Genomic DNA, 15,932 nt, shown 5'->3' with positions numbered 1-15,932 from the left:
ATCTGAACCATGTCCTCTAACCACATCATGAGTTCCTGAGCTGAGCTCGCATCCTCTCCACTGCAGTGTCTCTGTGAACTTGAACTGGAGCTCCACTAACTATAGGAATCCCATCTCCACTGCACCCGTGGGAACATGATGGGCCCTGGCAGAAGGAGATGGTCTTAGAGGCAGCGCAGTGTGTGGCAAGAGGGTGGTCTAAGATCCAATCTTAGATTTACCCCCGCCTGCTGATAATGTGGAAGGGAGGCTCTGGGGTTTAGAGAATGAAGATTCCAGAAAGCCACGCAGATATAACGTCACTTTGTTTTGTTATGTGGGAAGCGCCCCAGACATCCCCTGCGTAGATGCATCACCAGCAAGGAAAGAACGTGCCTCAGAGCCTCTGGCTCCTGGACCTGGTCTGAACCCAGTGCACCAGGCAGACAGGAGCCTGGCAGCTCACTGCTGGTTACAGAGCACTCTGCATAGCAGGATGTGATGCAAAATCAAAAAAGGCTTTGGAGCTGACCCAAACCTCAGCCTTCTGCAATAACCAGAAGGAATGCACCTTCAAAATAAGGATAATACCATTTATCTCAATAGACTTAACTTTACATGGTAATTTGAAGGTAAATTTGAAAGAATGTCGAAAGATTCCAATATTCTGATTAGATGGATGCCTTTCAAATCCAAGATCATTACTAAGGAGTACTTCTCCCTTCCCTAACACCTCTGAAACAGGTGAGGAATAGGCAGGACTGTTCTACCTTAAAATTGTGGTAAATTCAGAGAATGACAGCCTAAGCAATTTTCCTTCAAATTACTCAGATATTCAGAGGCAAAGCACCAAATGCAAATTATCCAGCAGTCATCACTGGAGAATAGAAAATGAAAGGCTCTGGACTAAGACAGACCTGGATCCTGACTGCAGCCCAGTCACTAATTAGCTGTGTGATTCTAGCAAAATTATGCAACTCCTCCAGCCTTAGTTTTTCCATCTGTAAAATGGACTCTTCAGTTCAGTTGCTCAGTCATGTCCGACTCTTTGCAACCCCATGAACCACAGCACACCAGGCCTCCCTGTCCATCACCAACTCCCGGAGTTTACCCAAGCTCATGTTCATTGAGTCAGTGATGCCATCCAACCATCTCATCCTCTGTCGTCCCCTTCTCCCCCTTCTCCTCCCGCCTTCAATCTTTCCCAACATCAGGGTCTTTTCAAATGTAGTTTCAGCTTCAGCATCAGTCCTTCCAATGAACACCCAGGACTGATTTCCTTTACAATGGACTGGTTGGATCTCCTTGCAGTCCAGGGACTCTCCAGAGTCTTCTCCAACACCACAGTTCAAAAGCATCAGTTCTTCTGTGCTCAGCTTTCTTTATAGTCCAACTCTCACATCCATACATGACCACTGGAAAAACAATAGCTTTAACTACACAGACCTCTGTTGACAAAGTAATGTCTGCTTTCTAATATGTTGTCTAGGTTAGTCATAACTTTCCTTCCAAGGAGTAAGCATCTTTTAATTTCATGGCTGCAAGCACCATCTGCAGTGATTTTGGAGCCCCAAAAAATAAAGTCAGCCACTGTTTCCCCATCTATTTGCCATGAGGATCAGATGCCATGATCCTAGTTTTCTGAATGTTGAGCTTTAAGCCAATTTTTTCACTCTCCTCTTTCACTTTCATCAAGAGGCTCTTTAGCTCTTCTTCACTTTCGGCCATAAGGGTGGTGTCATCCGCATATAGGAGGTTATTGATATTTCTCCCGGCAATCTTGATTCCAGCTTGTGCTTCCTCCAGCCCAGCGTTTCTCATGATGTACTCTGCATAGAAGTTAAATAAGCAGGGTGACAATATACAGCCTTGACGTACTCCTTTTCCTATTTGGAACCAGTCTGTTGTTCCATGTCCAGTTCTAACTGTTGCTTCCGGACCTGCACACTGGTTTCTCAAGAGGCAAGTCAGGTGGTCTGGTATTCCCATCTCTTGAAGAATTTTCCACAGTTTATTGTGAGCCACACAGTCAAAGGCTTTGGCATAGTCAATAAAGCAGAAAATAGATGTTTCTCTGGAACTCTCTTGCTTTTTCGATGATCCAGCGGATGTTGGCAATTTGATTTCTGGTTCCTCTGCCTTTTCGAAAACCAGCTTGAACATCTGGAAGTTCATGGTTCATGTATTGCTGAAGCCTGGCTTGGAGAATTTTGAGCATTACTTTACTAGCGTGTGAGATGAGTGCAACTGTGCAGTAGTTTGAGCATTCTTCAATATTGCCTTTCTTTGGGACTGGAATGAAAACTGACCTTTTCCAGTCCTGTGACCACTGCTGAGTTTTTCAAATTTGCTGGCATACCGAGTGCAGCACTTTCACAGCATCATTTTTTAGGATTTGAAATAGCTCAACTGGAATTCCATCACATCCACTAGCTTTGTTCCTAGTGATGCTTCCTAAGGCCCACTTGACTTTGCATTCCAGGATGTCTGGCTCTAGGTGAGTGATCACACCATCGTGATTATCTGGGTTGTGAAGAACTTTTTTGTACAGTTCTTCTGTGTATTCTTGCCACCTCTTCTTAATATCTTCTGCTTCTGTTAGGTCCATACCATTTCTGTCCTTTATCGAGCCCATCTTTGCATGAAATGTTCCCTTGGTATCTCTAATTTTCTTGAAGAGATCTCTAGTCTTTCCCATTCTATTGTTTTCCTCTATTTCTTTGCATTGATCGCTGAGGAGGCTTTCTTATCTCTCCTTGCTATTCTTTGGAACTCTGGATTCAAATGGGTATATCTTTCCTTTTCTCCTTTGCTTTTCACTTCTCTTCTTTTCACAGCTATTTGCAAGGCCTCCTCAGACAGCCATTTTGCTTTTTTGCATTTCTTTTTCTTGGGAATGGTCTTGATCCTTGTCTCCTGTACGATGTCACGAACCTCTGTCCATAGCTCATCAGGCACTCTATCAGATCTAGTCCCGTAAATCTATTTCTCACTTCCACTGTATAATGATAAGGGATTTGATTTAGGTCATACCTGAATGGTCTAGTGGTTTTCCCCACTTTCTTCCATTTAATGGACTCCTAACCTATAGCTAAAACCTAACCTATAGCTGAACTAAAAAAAAGTGAAGCAACTAGCAGAGTGTTGGGGTACTCAGTACATAGTAACTGCTGCACTCAGGATCATCTTACTGAAAAAACCCTTTTATTACACATACTGAAAGGCCAGGGCACCTGTGGACAGCAACTGCAAAAAGGGAGTTCAAACCATTTTGTGATTTCTTTTAAAACGAATTTTATTCTAGGAAGAGATGTAAAACTCCCCAAATTCTGAAATGAAGAAATATTAATAGATTCTTTTAGCACAAAAACAAATTTGAAATGGAAATTCAAGGTAGGATCACAAGGTGATAACTGCATTTCCTCTGGGCTTATGAATCAATCTCATCTCTTCTTCATCATTTCTCATGTGTGCAGTATTGCCTTGGTGAAGATAAACAACTGCCCAAGTAAAAACATGAAAGATGAGTTGTTCTGTATTAAAATAGGGGACAGGAAAGATGTTTATTCTTTTTTTTAGTGAAAGACAACATTCTCAAGGAGATGGGAGGCATGCTTAAAAAAAAATTTTAGGATAATATATGATTCTTTTAAGTCCTAATGTTATTTCTTCCACTTGATATTTATGTTTGAAAATAATCCACACACTAACTATTTGAATCTAGATGAACCACAGCTCATGCAACCGCCCATCCATCTCACCTCGGCGACTACACATGAGGGGAGATCATCTATCAGTTACTAATAAGCAAAGATTCAGATGCCAACACACAAATCCTTCTCAACATTTATACTCTACCAAGTTCGGGATGTTTCTAGAAGATGTATGTGTGCATAGTTTATCTAACAGACTGGAATGGCTCTTATTTCTGTTCTGCCAAATAAAGAGACATTTCCCTGACTCTAAATGTGATTTCTTCAGCTCCCAAGCTGCACATTTTTCTGGGCATTTCTCCTGGCAGGTCTATCCACTATCAAATTCTCCAAGTATGTCAAAACTTTAACAGCTCCAATTCACAGAGTGCATGTGACCTGACCTAGAATACATGATAAAAGGTAAAGTGCACACAGAAATAATGGCAACATTTGAAAACAAATGCGGATGTGGAAATGGTCACTATGTGAAGGCAACACTAAGATGCGGCCTCAACTTCCAAAAAGTACAGGAAGTAATGACATTGAGAAGGTCCATGAAGATGAGTAAGCAAAGGAACCTGAATGGCTGACTTTGATCCCATGGGCATTCGGTACCTCGATCTACTTAGTTATGGGCTTCCCAGCTGGTGCTAGCGGTAAAGAATCCGCCTGCCAAAGCAGGAGACGTAAGAGACTCAGGTTTGATGCCCGGGCCAGAAAGATCTCCTGGAGAAGGGAATGACAACCCACTCCAGTATTCTTGCCTGGAAAATCCCATGGACAGAGGAGCCTGGCAGGCTACAGTCCATAGGGTCACAAAGAGCCGGACGTGACTGAAGTGACGTAGCACTCTACATAGTAGCTGTGTGGCCTCAGGCAAGTCACTTAAGAGTTTCCTAGCTCATCAAATGTAAACAGCACCCCCTTTATTGTACATTTTCCACAGTTGGGGAAGTGTCTTCAAAGTGCCTGGGATGAAGCAGGTGCCTGATAGATGTTAGTGTCCAAACTTGAAACAAGGATGCAGACTCAGTCGCCTGCAGGGATCAGACAGGAAGGAAACTTCAAGAGGCCCTGTGAGTGTAGAAACAGGGAGCAAAGTGGGGACCCACAGACCACCTGCGCACATTCGGTTCCAGGGGATGGACAGAGCCCGCCAGGGGCGGAGCACAGGCAGGAGATGAGTGAGAAGCTTGTGAGATGCAGGCAAATCACACAGAATGTGTCAGAACAGCTGAGTAAGCAAGCAGTGTGTGAGAAATAACAGAATTCATAAGACGTGCTAAATATAGGCCCATTACCTATAAGACAGGCTGAAGATGGAAGGAAATAAATGTGATGGAACAACAAGAATGGCAGAGATAGAAAGTGCTGAGCTGTGATCATGTCCACGTTGGGCCGGCTCCTGTGGGCCATGTGACAGTCATCTGCAGGGGGTTCCATTCCCAGCCTGGCCCTGGGGAAGTGCTGGAGCTTCGGGACTGCACAGGCTGATGAGGGTCCATGGAGCGGACACCTACGGGGGGAAGACCAGCGCTAAACACCAGAATGGAAAAAGACCAGAGCTAAACACCAGAACGGAAAAAGAAAGTGGGAGTGGGGCTGTGACACCTGCTATGGCCAGCAGTAGAGTAAGGGGTTGAGTGGGGTGAAGTGTGGGGCCCTGGAGTCGACAATGCACTCTCCAAGGGAAACAGGAACACAGTCTCTTGTAAAGGTTAGTTCCAGTTTTACAGGAATAAAAACCCTCAGGAAACAAAGTGTTGTTTTTTTAAATACCAGTGTTAGGTCATTCCTTCATATCATCATGTTAACATGTAAGTTAAAAGGTAGGGAATTTAAAACTATGCTGGAAATCTCAGCTTGTTTCTGCAACATAAGAGTATGACCACCTCCGTTAGCCACAACCACGGATTCTGTGCCATGCTGAAATGCAACTGAAAAATTAAATTCTATCCAGTCTGGTCCTAGCTAACTGAGTATGGTGAGTATAATACAGGGTAACTGATTTCACTTATCAATCACTGAAAAGCAGTGGAAGCAGGAGTTTTAAGTTGACTCGCTGTGGTCCAGCTAGTGGAGGAACTTGTGACGGCTGCAGCTTCGTGCCATTACAGACTGTACAGTATTAGGTTGGTGCAAAAGTAACTGCAGTTTTGCATTGTTGAACCCTGCTGTTTGATATTGGAATACATTCTTAAATAAATGTGGTAATGCTATCCGTCATCTTAATGTGCATTTCTCACTTTATGTTTTTTGCTAATAACTTACTACTTGCTGTGTATTTTGTATTTATTTTAGACGATGGAAATGATGTTAGACAAAAAGCAAATTTGAGCAATTTTCTTATTTGAGTTCAAAATGGGTCGTAAAGCACCGGAGACAACTCGCAACATCAACAACACATCTGGCCCAGGAACTGCTAATGAACATACAGTGTGGTGGTGGTTAAAGAAGTTTTACAAAGGACAAGAGAGCGTTGAAGATGAGGAGCGAAGCGGCCAGCCGTCAGAAGTTGACATGACCAACTGAGAGCCATCATTGAAGCTGATCTCTTACAACTACAGGAGAAGTTGCTGAGGAAATCAACATTGACCGTTCTATGGTCATGCAGCATTTGAAGAAAATTGCAAAGGTGAAAAAGCTCAGTAAGTGGAGGCCTCATCAGCTAACCAAAAATCAATAAAAGTAGATTTTATACGACAACCGGTGACAACCAGCTCAGTGGCTGGACCAAGAAGAAGCTCCAAAGCAGTTCCCAAAGTAGTTCCCAAGGCCAAACTTCCACCAAAAATGGCCATGGTCACTGTCTGGTGGTCTGCTGCTGGCCTGATCCACTAAAGCTTTCTGAACCCCAGCAAAACCATTACCTCTGAGAAGTATGCTCAGCAAATCGATAAGATGCACTGAAAACTGCAACATCTGCAGCCAGTCCTGGTCAAAAGGGCCCGGTTCCTCTCCACCACAACACCCTGACCACATGTCACACAACCAACGCTTCAAAAGTTCAATGAACTGGGCTACGAAGTTTTGCCTCATCCACCACATTCACCTGACCTCTCGCCAACCAACTACCACTTCTTTAAGCATCTCAACAACTTTTTGTAGGGAAAGCATTTCCACAACCAGCAGGAGGCAGAAAATGCTTTCCAAGAGTTCATCGAATCGTGAGGCACGGATCTTTATGCTACAGGAGAAAACAAACTTATTTCTCATTGGCCAAAATGTGTTGCCTAATCATTCCTATTTTGATTAGTGAAGATGTGCTTGAGCCTCGCTGAAATAAATTAAAAGTTCACGGTCTGAAACCACAATTACATTTGCACCAACCTAGTAAGTTCAGCTGATCAGCCCCTCATACTCAATGGAATGCAGCACACTATGTGCTCTTCGCCAAGAGGAGCCAGGCTGCACACCCGCGGCCTGTCTGCCGCTGACATCAGCTGGCGGGATGTACACCTCTCGACATACATGCATACACAGCTCCAGAAGGACGTGCTACTGGGAGACACTGGCAGGTATGACTTCACCCGACGACGTCTTCACCCAGGGCTTTCCAGGCATGAGTCCTTCAGGGTCAATAAAATAAAGGGGTGGGAGGTGTGACATGGAGATGACAGCTTCCTCTACTGTCAGATGAGAATATCAAAACAGACACTGACCCAGCAGCTGTGATGCAGCCACACAGTGGGATGCTGTTAAGCAATAACAAGAAACAAACTATTGTTACACTTAACTGTATGGATGCATGTCTAAAAGGCATGTCAGAGGAAGCAGCCAGACGCAAGAGAGTAAATGCCTCCTGGTCCACACATCCTCTCCACACACCACAACAGACCCGAGGAATCTGTAATTACACAGAGCAAGTGTTTGCCTGAAGCATTAGAAAGTTTCTAGAGTGAATGAAAAGTTCTAAATCTTGATTGGGGTGCTTGATTTGGGTATACACATATGTCAAAGCTCATTAAACTATACTTAAAATGGTGTATTTCACTGGGTGTAAATAATGCCTAAATGAAGCTGATTTAAAAAATTAAATTTGACCAAAACCCCAAAACCTTATACATATCAATTCTCACAGTTAGTTTATAAAAGAAAGTTGTTTTTAATCCCCCAAATAAAGAAGATATAAATGTTCTTTTGAATTAAAAACTTTTTTTTTTCTTCTCATTTTAAAGTTAGGTGATGGAAAGTTCCTCAGGTTGCATTGTGGACTAGAAGATGAGCATTTTGGCCCCCTCTCTGCCCACAGGTGCCCCACCCTGCAGCCAAGCTCAAACATTCCTTTAACAAGGATCGTGACTGCTTCGTTTGGCAATGAACAGACCACTCTGGAGAGCTACAGTGATGGGACTGGAGGTTAAAATGACAATGGACAGAAAGATGGAATGTAAATAACTAATCAATTCTATCTACAGCAGAGTGAGCAGGAAGGTAGGAGGTGGAGGAACGAGCAGGGTGAGGGAGAAGCTGAGAGACAAGCTCTCCGCATTTGTCACTCTGCACACTGGTGTCCTCCTGGGCTCTCGGGGACCTGCCACTTCAACCACTGGGGACGTGCACCCAGGGGCCCTGTACCTGAGTCAGCTTGGCCCCTTAAATGAGCCTGATATAAAATATACATTAATATTACATATCATATCATATATAAGAAGATCTAAGAATAAACAGGATTTTTTTAAAAAAATAGTATTTTTTTACCTTCTCTTTTTAAAACCATTCATTCAAGAGAATTCAGTAGCAGCCAAAATATTACCCTAAGTGTGACGACTTGTTCTAGAAAACATTGCCCATGCATGAAAATAAAGTGATGGAAGGAAATGGTGGTTGCTGCTGTTCAGTCACTCAGTCGTGTCCACTCTTTGCGACCCCATGGACTGCAGCATGCCAGGCTTCCCTGTCCTTCATCAGGTCCTGGAGCTTGCTCAAACTCATATCCATTGAATCGGTGATGCCATTTAACCATCTCATACTGTGTCATACCTTTCTCCTCCTGCCTTCAATCTTTCCCAGCATCAGGGTCTTTTCTAATGAGTCAGCTCTTTGCATCACGTGGCCAAAGTATCGGAGCTTGAGCTTCAGCATCAGTGTCTCCAATGAATATTCAAGATTGATTTCCTTCAGCATTGACTCTCCAGGCAAGAATACTGGAGTGGGTTGCCATTTCCTCCTCCAGGGGATCTTCCTGACCCAGGGATGGAACCTGCGTCTCTTGTGTCTGCCGTATTGGGCAGGGCAGGTTCTTTACCACTAGTGCTACCTGGAATGCCTAGGAAATGGTTAGCATAAGTCATTTTCAAACTCAGAACACTGAGGGAGAAAAACAACAACAACAACGACACCCAAACTGTTGTAAAGATGAAAGTCATTAAGGGATTTCCGAGAGTAAAATCTCACACATTCTCAACACCTTATCCAGTACTTAGAATGTGGCCGGCCCTATTCCAAGCCCTGCACATACAAAAGCTCTTACAGTCCTCAGACCAAGCCAGCCCACAGGTTCCCTCAGCCCCATTTTACAGATGAGCCAAGGCGAGGTTACCTGGAGGGGGACTAGCCCCCAGCACTTCTCCAACAGCTCCGCTTCTACTGGAGCCCAGATACTTTTGTCTGTTCTGCCAAGGGATGGACAGCATATCCTCATCATGTTTGTGTGTAGGACCGGACCCTGATCCTGCTGTGGACAGGGTGCACCCTACAGGAACACGAGGCCCTCAGGCCCCCGCCCTGAGAGGCAGCCCTTAATCTGTAGAGAACTGGGAATTCTCCAGGCAAATGCTAACAGTCCAGTCCTGGTGCTGATAATGACAGCACCTGGGATGAGAACAGAAGGAAGCAGAGCAATGACATGTCTTCAGACAGGGCTTTGATCAGCTCAGAGAGCGCAGCCAGGATTCTGAAAGGCTCCAGATATTTCGTGTCTTTGGTTTCTCTAATTTGCCTTTACAGTTGCATCACAATTTTGGCCAGATCTGCATACGGCCAGTCTGTAATCTGCTTGCAATTTTCACTTAAATCAACTCAGTTAAAAAGAATTAAGTATTTTATTTTCTCATGTCTTAAGTTCTATGCATGAAATCAATCTAATAATTATACTTTATTAGCACATTTATCCACTAAAAGAAATCTCTGTACCAACTATAATCATTACATGTCCTCCAGTACTGTGAGTTTTGAAGAATTCTGAGTTGGTGAAAGTCACTCTTTACCCTCTAATTTAAAAATAAAGAAATAATATATATAAATATACCTTACACAGAGAAATTCACAGCGAACATTTTGGCCAATCCAATATTTAACACATAGGTACGAATGGAACTTTTTGTTGTTGTTAGTCACTAAGTTGTGTCCAACTGGTTTGTGACCCCATGAACTGTAGCACACTAGGCTCCTCTGTCCATAGGATTTCCCAGGCAAGAATACTGGAGAGGGTTGCCATTTCCTCTAGATCTTCCCAACCCAGGGATTGAACCCACATCTCCTGCATTGCAGGCAGATTCGTTACTGCAGAGCCTCCAGGGAAGCCCCAAATGGACTTTTACACACACACAATTTAAAATGGCTGAGAAAAGAAATGGGGCAGGAATCAGGCATTAGGTCAGGGGTAGTAGAAAGACTGAGTTAAGGACATGATGGAACATTTTAATAAGAAACTGCAGAATCTGGCCAAATTCAACCACCACCACTGCCACACAACAATCACGCCTTCTCAACAGACACCTCAAATATATAAATTAATGCACAAGTTTTGTTAAAAATGGGGGAGGGGATAATCATTATGTAGAAATACGAATCTAAAAACTTAAATTAATTAGAAAAGTTATTTGCATTGTTTCTCCAGGAAGACTGAAAGAACACACATGCCTAAAGGGATGGATCTCCCAGAGCCTGAGGGCTCCCCTGAGGTGCATCTGGGAGGTGGGGGAAGTGCTGGGGGAGGGTGGGCTGGCTTCAGGATCCCTCTGTACTCACTGCCCCCCAGGGCAGACCTATGCTTATCGGCTTCTACAGTGTCCTCCTCATACGAGATTCTCTGTTCAAAGGGTTTGCTAAAGAGAAATCTAGAAACCCCTGGTGATGTCCGATTTCCTCCTTTTACCAGTGAGGAAACCGAAGCTCAAGGAAGGTGAAGACTTCAGGTCACTCAGTCAGCCGCAGTAGAATCCAAATTTAGAGAACTCAACATTCAGACTCTGGCGACCAAAACCACCTCCAGGAATGCCCTCCTGCAGACAGATACTGGTGATCCTAGTGGATGCCATGATATCAAAACCCTCACTCATCCTCAAAAGTGAAGAGCAATTACCCACCAATTCCCTGAGGAGAGGATGTTGGCCAGCAGTATTTAATGAAGTGTATGCGTCAATGGAACTTAACTAGAAATAAGATGAAGTCATTATCTGGGGAAGGATGAGGTAAGGAAACAGGTATGTCTCTTCCTGAAAAATCCTATAAGTCAAATAACAGATTAGGAAAGCTTCCCACTCACTAATAACAGAAACAACAATGAAAACAGCAGTAGGAATAACAGCAACAGCCATAATGTATTCTTTATCATATACTAAAAACTGGAGTCAGCCTTTTATATGCACTTAACATTCCTGTGACGTAAATATTCTTGCTCTAATAGATTAAAAATAATTGAGCCTAAGTCCATGGTAGGATGGCCTGACTGTCCTGGTTTGCTTGGGCAATAAGTAGTTTCCTGAGGCGTAGAACCGTCTATGCCCAGAGCAGGAAAATCCTGGCAATCTGGGGTGGCTGGTGACCTCACTTGTGAGCCTGGGAGGTGACAGCAATGTCCATGTCGGCCTGACTCCCCATCCACCACCACCTTCTATGGGGTAACTTCCCTCCACCTGCTCCAGGCCAGACTTTTACATACTGGTTTAAAGAAGGACAAGACCAGTATTGTACAAGACTACATGTTCCTATGTAGCTTTATCTCCTTTAACCTAAAAAGAGCACTGCAGAGCCTCACGCCTCCAGCCTCCAGAAGAGCAATGAAGGGACACTTACCTTGACCTCAAACTCGAAGTGTTCGTCCTTCCCTTGGCCGCAGAGAACATAGCGGGGGATACTAATTTTGATGGGGTCCTTCAGGTCATCTGGATTTGCTCCCAAAGAGCGAGATACCATCCGCTATCAAAGGCACATTGGATGGAAGAACAAAAAGAGACCAAGATCACTGCATTGCAAATACCCTGCCCAGGCAGGCGGAGGAGACAGTTTTAAGCAAAGAAAAGAGCATCCAACCAGCAGAGTTAATTTAGAAAAATGATGGTTTCCTTTGAAAGAGAAATGCTAAGTCTCTCTCATGACAAAAGACCATTGCTTAAGAGATACCAGTCCACAAAGGTAGCACGAAAGCATTTCCAAAATGTTGTCTGGCTTTGATGTTCCTTTCAATTTACAAGAATGAGTAGGAAAAAAAAGAATAGATTATATATCCTGACTTAAAAAAAATATATATGGTATAAGCCAGAATCTTTTCAGAAAGTCTTAATCACTGAATAACATCTTTTTTCTTCACAGACTACAAGACTGCTTGCTGTACACAAAGCTACAAAGCTGAAGATTTTATTCACATTTGCTTTAGTTTTAACTTCCAGGCATTTTTATAAGACAGTATAGTATGGAAAGCTCTTTAAACCACAATTAAAACAATCCCAAGTGTTTTTTTTAGGCTCCATCTGATTAATAATCAACGGAGCTCCCGATAAATGTCTATGGTCTGGATGGTGGCAAGGAGGGGTTTGAGGAAGAGGCAAAAAAAAAAAAAATTCAAAAGGAATTCTCTTAAGAGTGAATGGGAGGAGATCGCCAACAATCCTTATTGTTAACACCAATGGAGGGCTTTACAAAACACTAAAAGACACATTTTTGAAACAGCAGTAACAAAATCATTAAAATTTTACAGTTAGCACCTATCGAATATATACTATTACCTAGAACTGTGTTGAACAGTTCAACTGCGTCATTTCATTTAATCCTCATGATCCTCCCCATGAGGCAAGAACAATTATTAACCCAATTTATCAGATAAGAGGCCCAACACCGAGAGAGTGGGTTAACGTGTAAGAGTTTAGAAAAATGGGAAGTGCTAAGAGCCAGGATTCAAACTCAGGTGAACTGACAAAGCCCACGTATATCACCACTACACTGCTAGCATGACCTTTATGTATTAATTTACATATTTTTAACTTTTTATTGGAGTACAGTCGATTTACAAAGCTGGGTAAGTTTCAGGTATCCAGTAAAGTGATTCAGTTACACACACATACACACACATTCACTCTTGTAATTTATTTCTTTAATTAAGAGTTGATTTACAATACTGTCTTAGTTTCAGGTATACAAAGTGATCCAGTTACAAATATTTTTCAGATTCTTTTTTATTATAGGTTATTACAAGTTATTGAATATAGTTCCCTGAGTATGGAGTAAGTTCTTATTGTCTGTCTATTTTATATACAATGGTGGGAATCTGATAATCCCAAATTCCCAATTTATCCTCCTATCTTTTCCCTTTAGGTAATAAGTTTGTGTCTGTAAGTCTGTTTCTATTTTATATACAGATTCATTTGTATTATTTTTTAGATTCCACATATAAGTGATATCATACCATATTTGTCTTTCTCTGACTTGCCTCACTCTGTAGCTTTCAAGACATTTTAAAGTAAGTCTGTCCACCTGAGACAAACTGAGCTAATAAACACCTCAGCAAACACAGAATAGATGGAGACCCCACAATTATTAAATTTACTTATTTGACCAAAAAGACAATGGGGACAACAAGCTCCCTCTCCCTCTGGCAGGAAGCAGTCCTGGGCCCTCGGCACCTCGGCCAGGCAGAGCATGAAAGGTCCAGCTTTGCTACAGGTGTAAAAGGCAGGTCTCTGGGAGACACGGAGGTGTGGGATTTGCCTCAGATGGCTCCTTTCATCCAACTGACACTGCAAACATCCTGGCACGATATGAAGTTACCAGAGTCTTTTAGAGCATCTTAATTTTTCACTGCACAGCTGGTTATCCAAGATAAAAACCATTCATTTTATTGCAATGGTGTACCTCTCTTTATCTATCCTTGGTGTCAAAAATCATAGTGGAAATTCCTAATGAAAAAAAAGTTGCTTGAAGCATAGGCTCATAAATCCTCTAAAGAAAACAAATCACTGCCTTAGTATTTAACAGGTATTTGAATACTGTACAGACCAGTGACCTGGGAGACAATGGCCCTCATCGGGCAACTCACTTAAACCTAGGACAGCCCTTTCCACCCCAGCACATGCACGTGTACTTCAAGAAATGGTTCTACTAGATTGTACACAAATGCCACTGCCCCATTTGGGACCAGACAGTGAAGAATAACTGATCCCTTCACTGAGAAGAGGATATTTCTCTTCATTATTTTGCATGTCAAGGAATAGAAATATTGTCAGCATTCCCACTAACATCTGGGGCCACAGTTTACTTCAATCTCACTGATTTCACACGAACTAAATATTAACAGGTGGAAAGAAATAAACACCTGCAGAAATGAGTAACTTAAGAATAAGCCAGGGATCCAGAGACATTTGAACAGAAGTATAGAGAAAAACCATGAGTATGTGTTTCCATTGAATCACTGCTGCAATGGAATTTTTAGACGCTATGTTTTGAAGTCAACAAGATATGAAACGTTGAATTCTCAGGATATACTGTGCAAGGTTCCTGACATTCTCCTAAACTACCCTTCTGTTGGGCAGGAAGGGAAGTTAACACAAATGTCTGCCAAATTTATTTTTTTATTTGAAAATAGTTATATTTTGATTATCTTGAGTTTTCTTGTAAATGTGTGCTGCATCATATCATATCCTATTATCTGTGAGAGCTTTTAAATATCTATGGAATTACTGATTTTGGAATCAGTCACAGTTTCTCTACATGGGGCAAAGAAGAGTCTTAGACTGGGAAGGGGAAGCCGGTGGCACATCGTGCTAGGAGGTAAGGAAACAGGAAAGGCTGTAGTGTGGAAGCTCGTCTCGCAGGAGACCTGGATAAACACGTGGAATGCGTCAAGGAATTTTAAATGCACCATAGTGTGGCTCCATTTAGAAATAAAAGGTCAAGGAAAAGTACATAATTAGTAACTTAGATTACATTTCTATACAAAAGAAATGCCATTTTTTAAAATAAGATATAGAGAAATATTTTTTTTCTGATAGCATTTACCAAAACAATGTCCTGTATCAACAAATACACTATTTTTCCAGTGTCGGGGAAATACTATAGTCCAGTCCTCAGCCAAAGGAAGTAGACAGATCACAGGATATGTTTTGAATATTCAGGTTAGAAGCTTCTCTTCCTTACTCAGGCTGTGTCTCCTTCAAAAGGAGCAAATTAAGGAAATTAATAGAAAGTGGCATTAGCATCCACTAGAATGCTGTCAGCACTGCAGAGGGCACGGAGTGGACTGATTCCACAGGGAGGCATCAGCATTCTCCCTTAAATGCTCTAATTACGAACCAGATGGTTAAATTCAGTATATGCTGTAACTATGACAAGGTCAGGCCTCAGGACGGCTGGGTGATCTCTTAGCCAAATATTCACGCTTTGCTTTTAAAATATAGGCAAACCTGGGCTTTTATCAGATTTAACAAAACTAGCAGTTCCCCGTTCTCTGTTCCCAGCATAGCACATATTTCTAATCCTTCCTTTTTCAACCACACATGCCCTAGTGACAGTTTTAATTAGAGGTCTCTGCATCAGGCACCTACTGTGACCCCACAGTTTGAAAACTGGGGTCTGGGGCAGAGGCAGCAAGGACCTTCTCAAGTATGAGCCATGACACGAGAAACAGGGCACAAATGCGACCTGTGTGAGCAAGTGTACCTTACGAATGTGGCAGAAAGCCAAGACGCACTTGCACGCCTGTCCAGAAGGTGAGGCCTCCCTGTGCCAAGAAGGGACCTGGGGCTGGCCCCATGCCACCCAGAAGGCTTTGTACCTACCGCTGACCCAGATTTGCTAAGGCACGTGGTACACCTGCTCCCAGTACGATCCCTGTCAAGGTTGGGGCTTCAAAACTGGCCGACGTATAGAAACAACCCAAACTGTCTTATTTTAAAGTGAGTTTAGAATACTCACAGCAGGAAACAGACATATGAGTTTTCAAATAAAGGAGTACTTCTGTCCTTTTGCTACATACCTATACATCATCAAGGATAAATTAGCCAGAAAATAACAAACTGTACTAAATATAGATCCGTGTGGAAT

At 42.6% G+C, this 15,932-nt stretch overlaps 1 protein-coding gene across 8 annotated transcripts in view; it reads right to left on the bottom strand.

The window, feature by feature from the left end:
* Positions 1-15,932, bottom strand: part of KIF16B (kinesin family member 16B) — a 394,203-nt gene that overhangs the window by 152,774 nt on the left and 225,497 nt on the right. For 7 of the 8 annotated variants that reach the window (XM_081556493.1, XM_081556494.1, XM_081556490.1 and 4 more), the window contains one exon: positions 11,694-11,816. The exons of the other annotated variant lie outside the window; for it this stretch is intronic. In XM_081556493.1, coding sequence (XP_081412619.1) covers positions 11,694-11,816 — 123 coding nt within the window. The remainder of the gene's footprint in view (positions 1-11,693; positions 11,817-15,932) is intronic. 8 annotated transcript variants of the gene reach the window in all.

The sequence above is a fragment of the Giraffa tippelskirchi genome, chromosome 13, assembly GCF_054371585.1.
Source record: "Giraffa tippelskirchi isolate mGirTip1 chromosome 13, T2T-mGirTip1v1.2.pri, whole genome shotgun sequence".
Taxonomy (NCBI): Eukaryota; Metazoa; Chordata; class Mammalia; order Artiodactyla; family Giraffidae; genus Giraffa; species Giraffa tippelskirchi.
The sequence above is the reverse complement of the archived record's forward strand: the minus strand, read 5'-3'. Positions and strand labels throughout refer to the sequence as shown.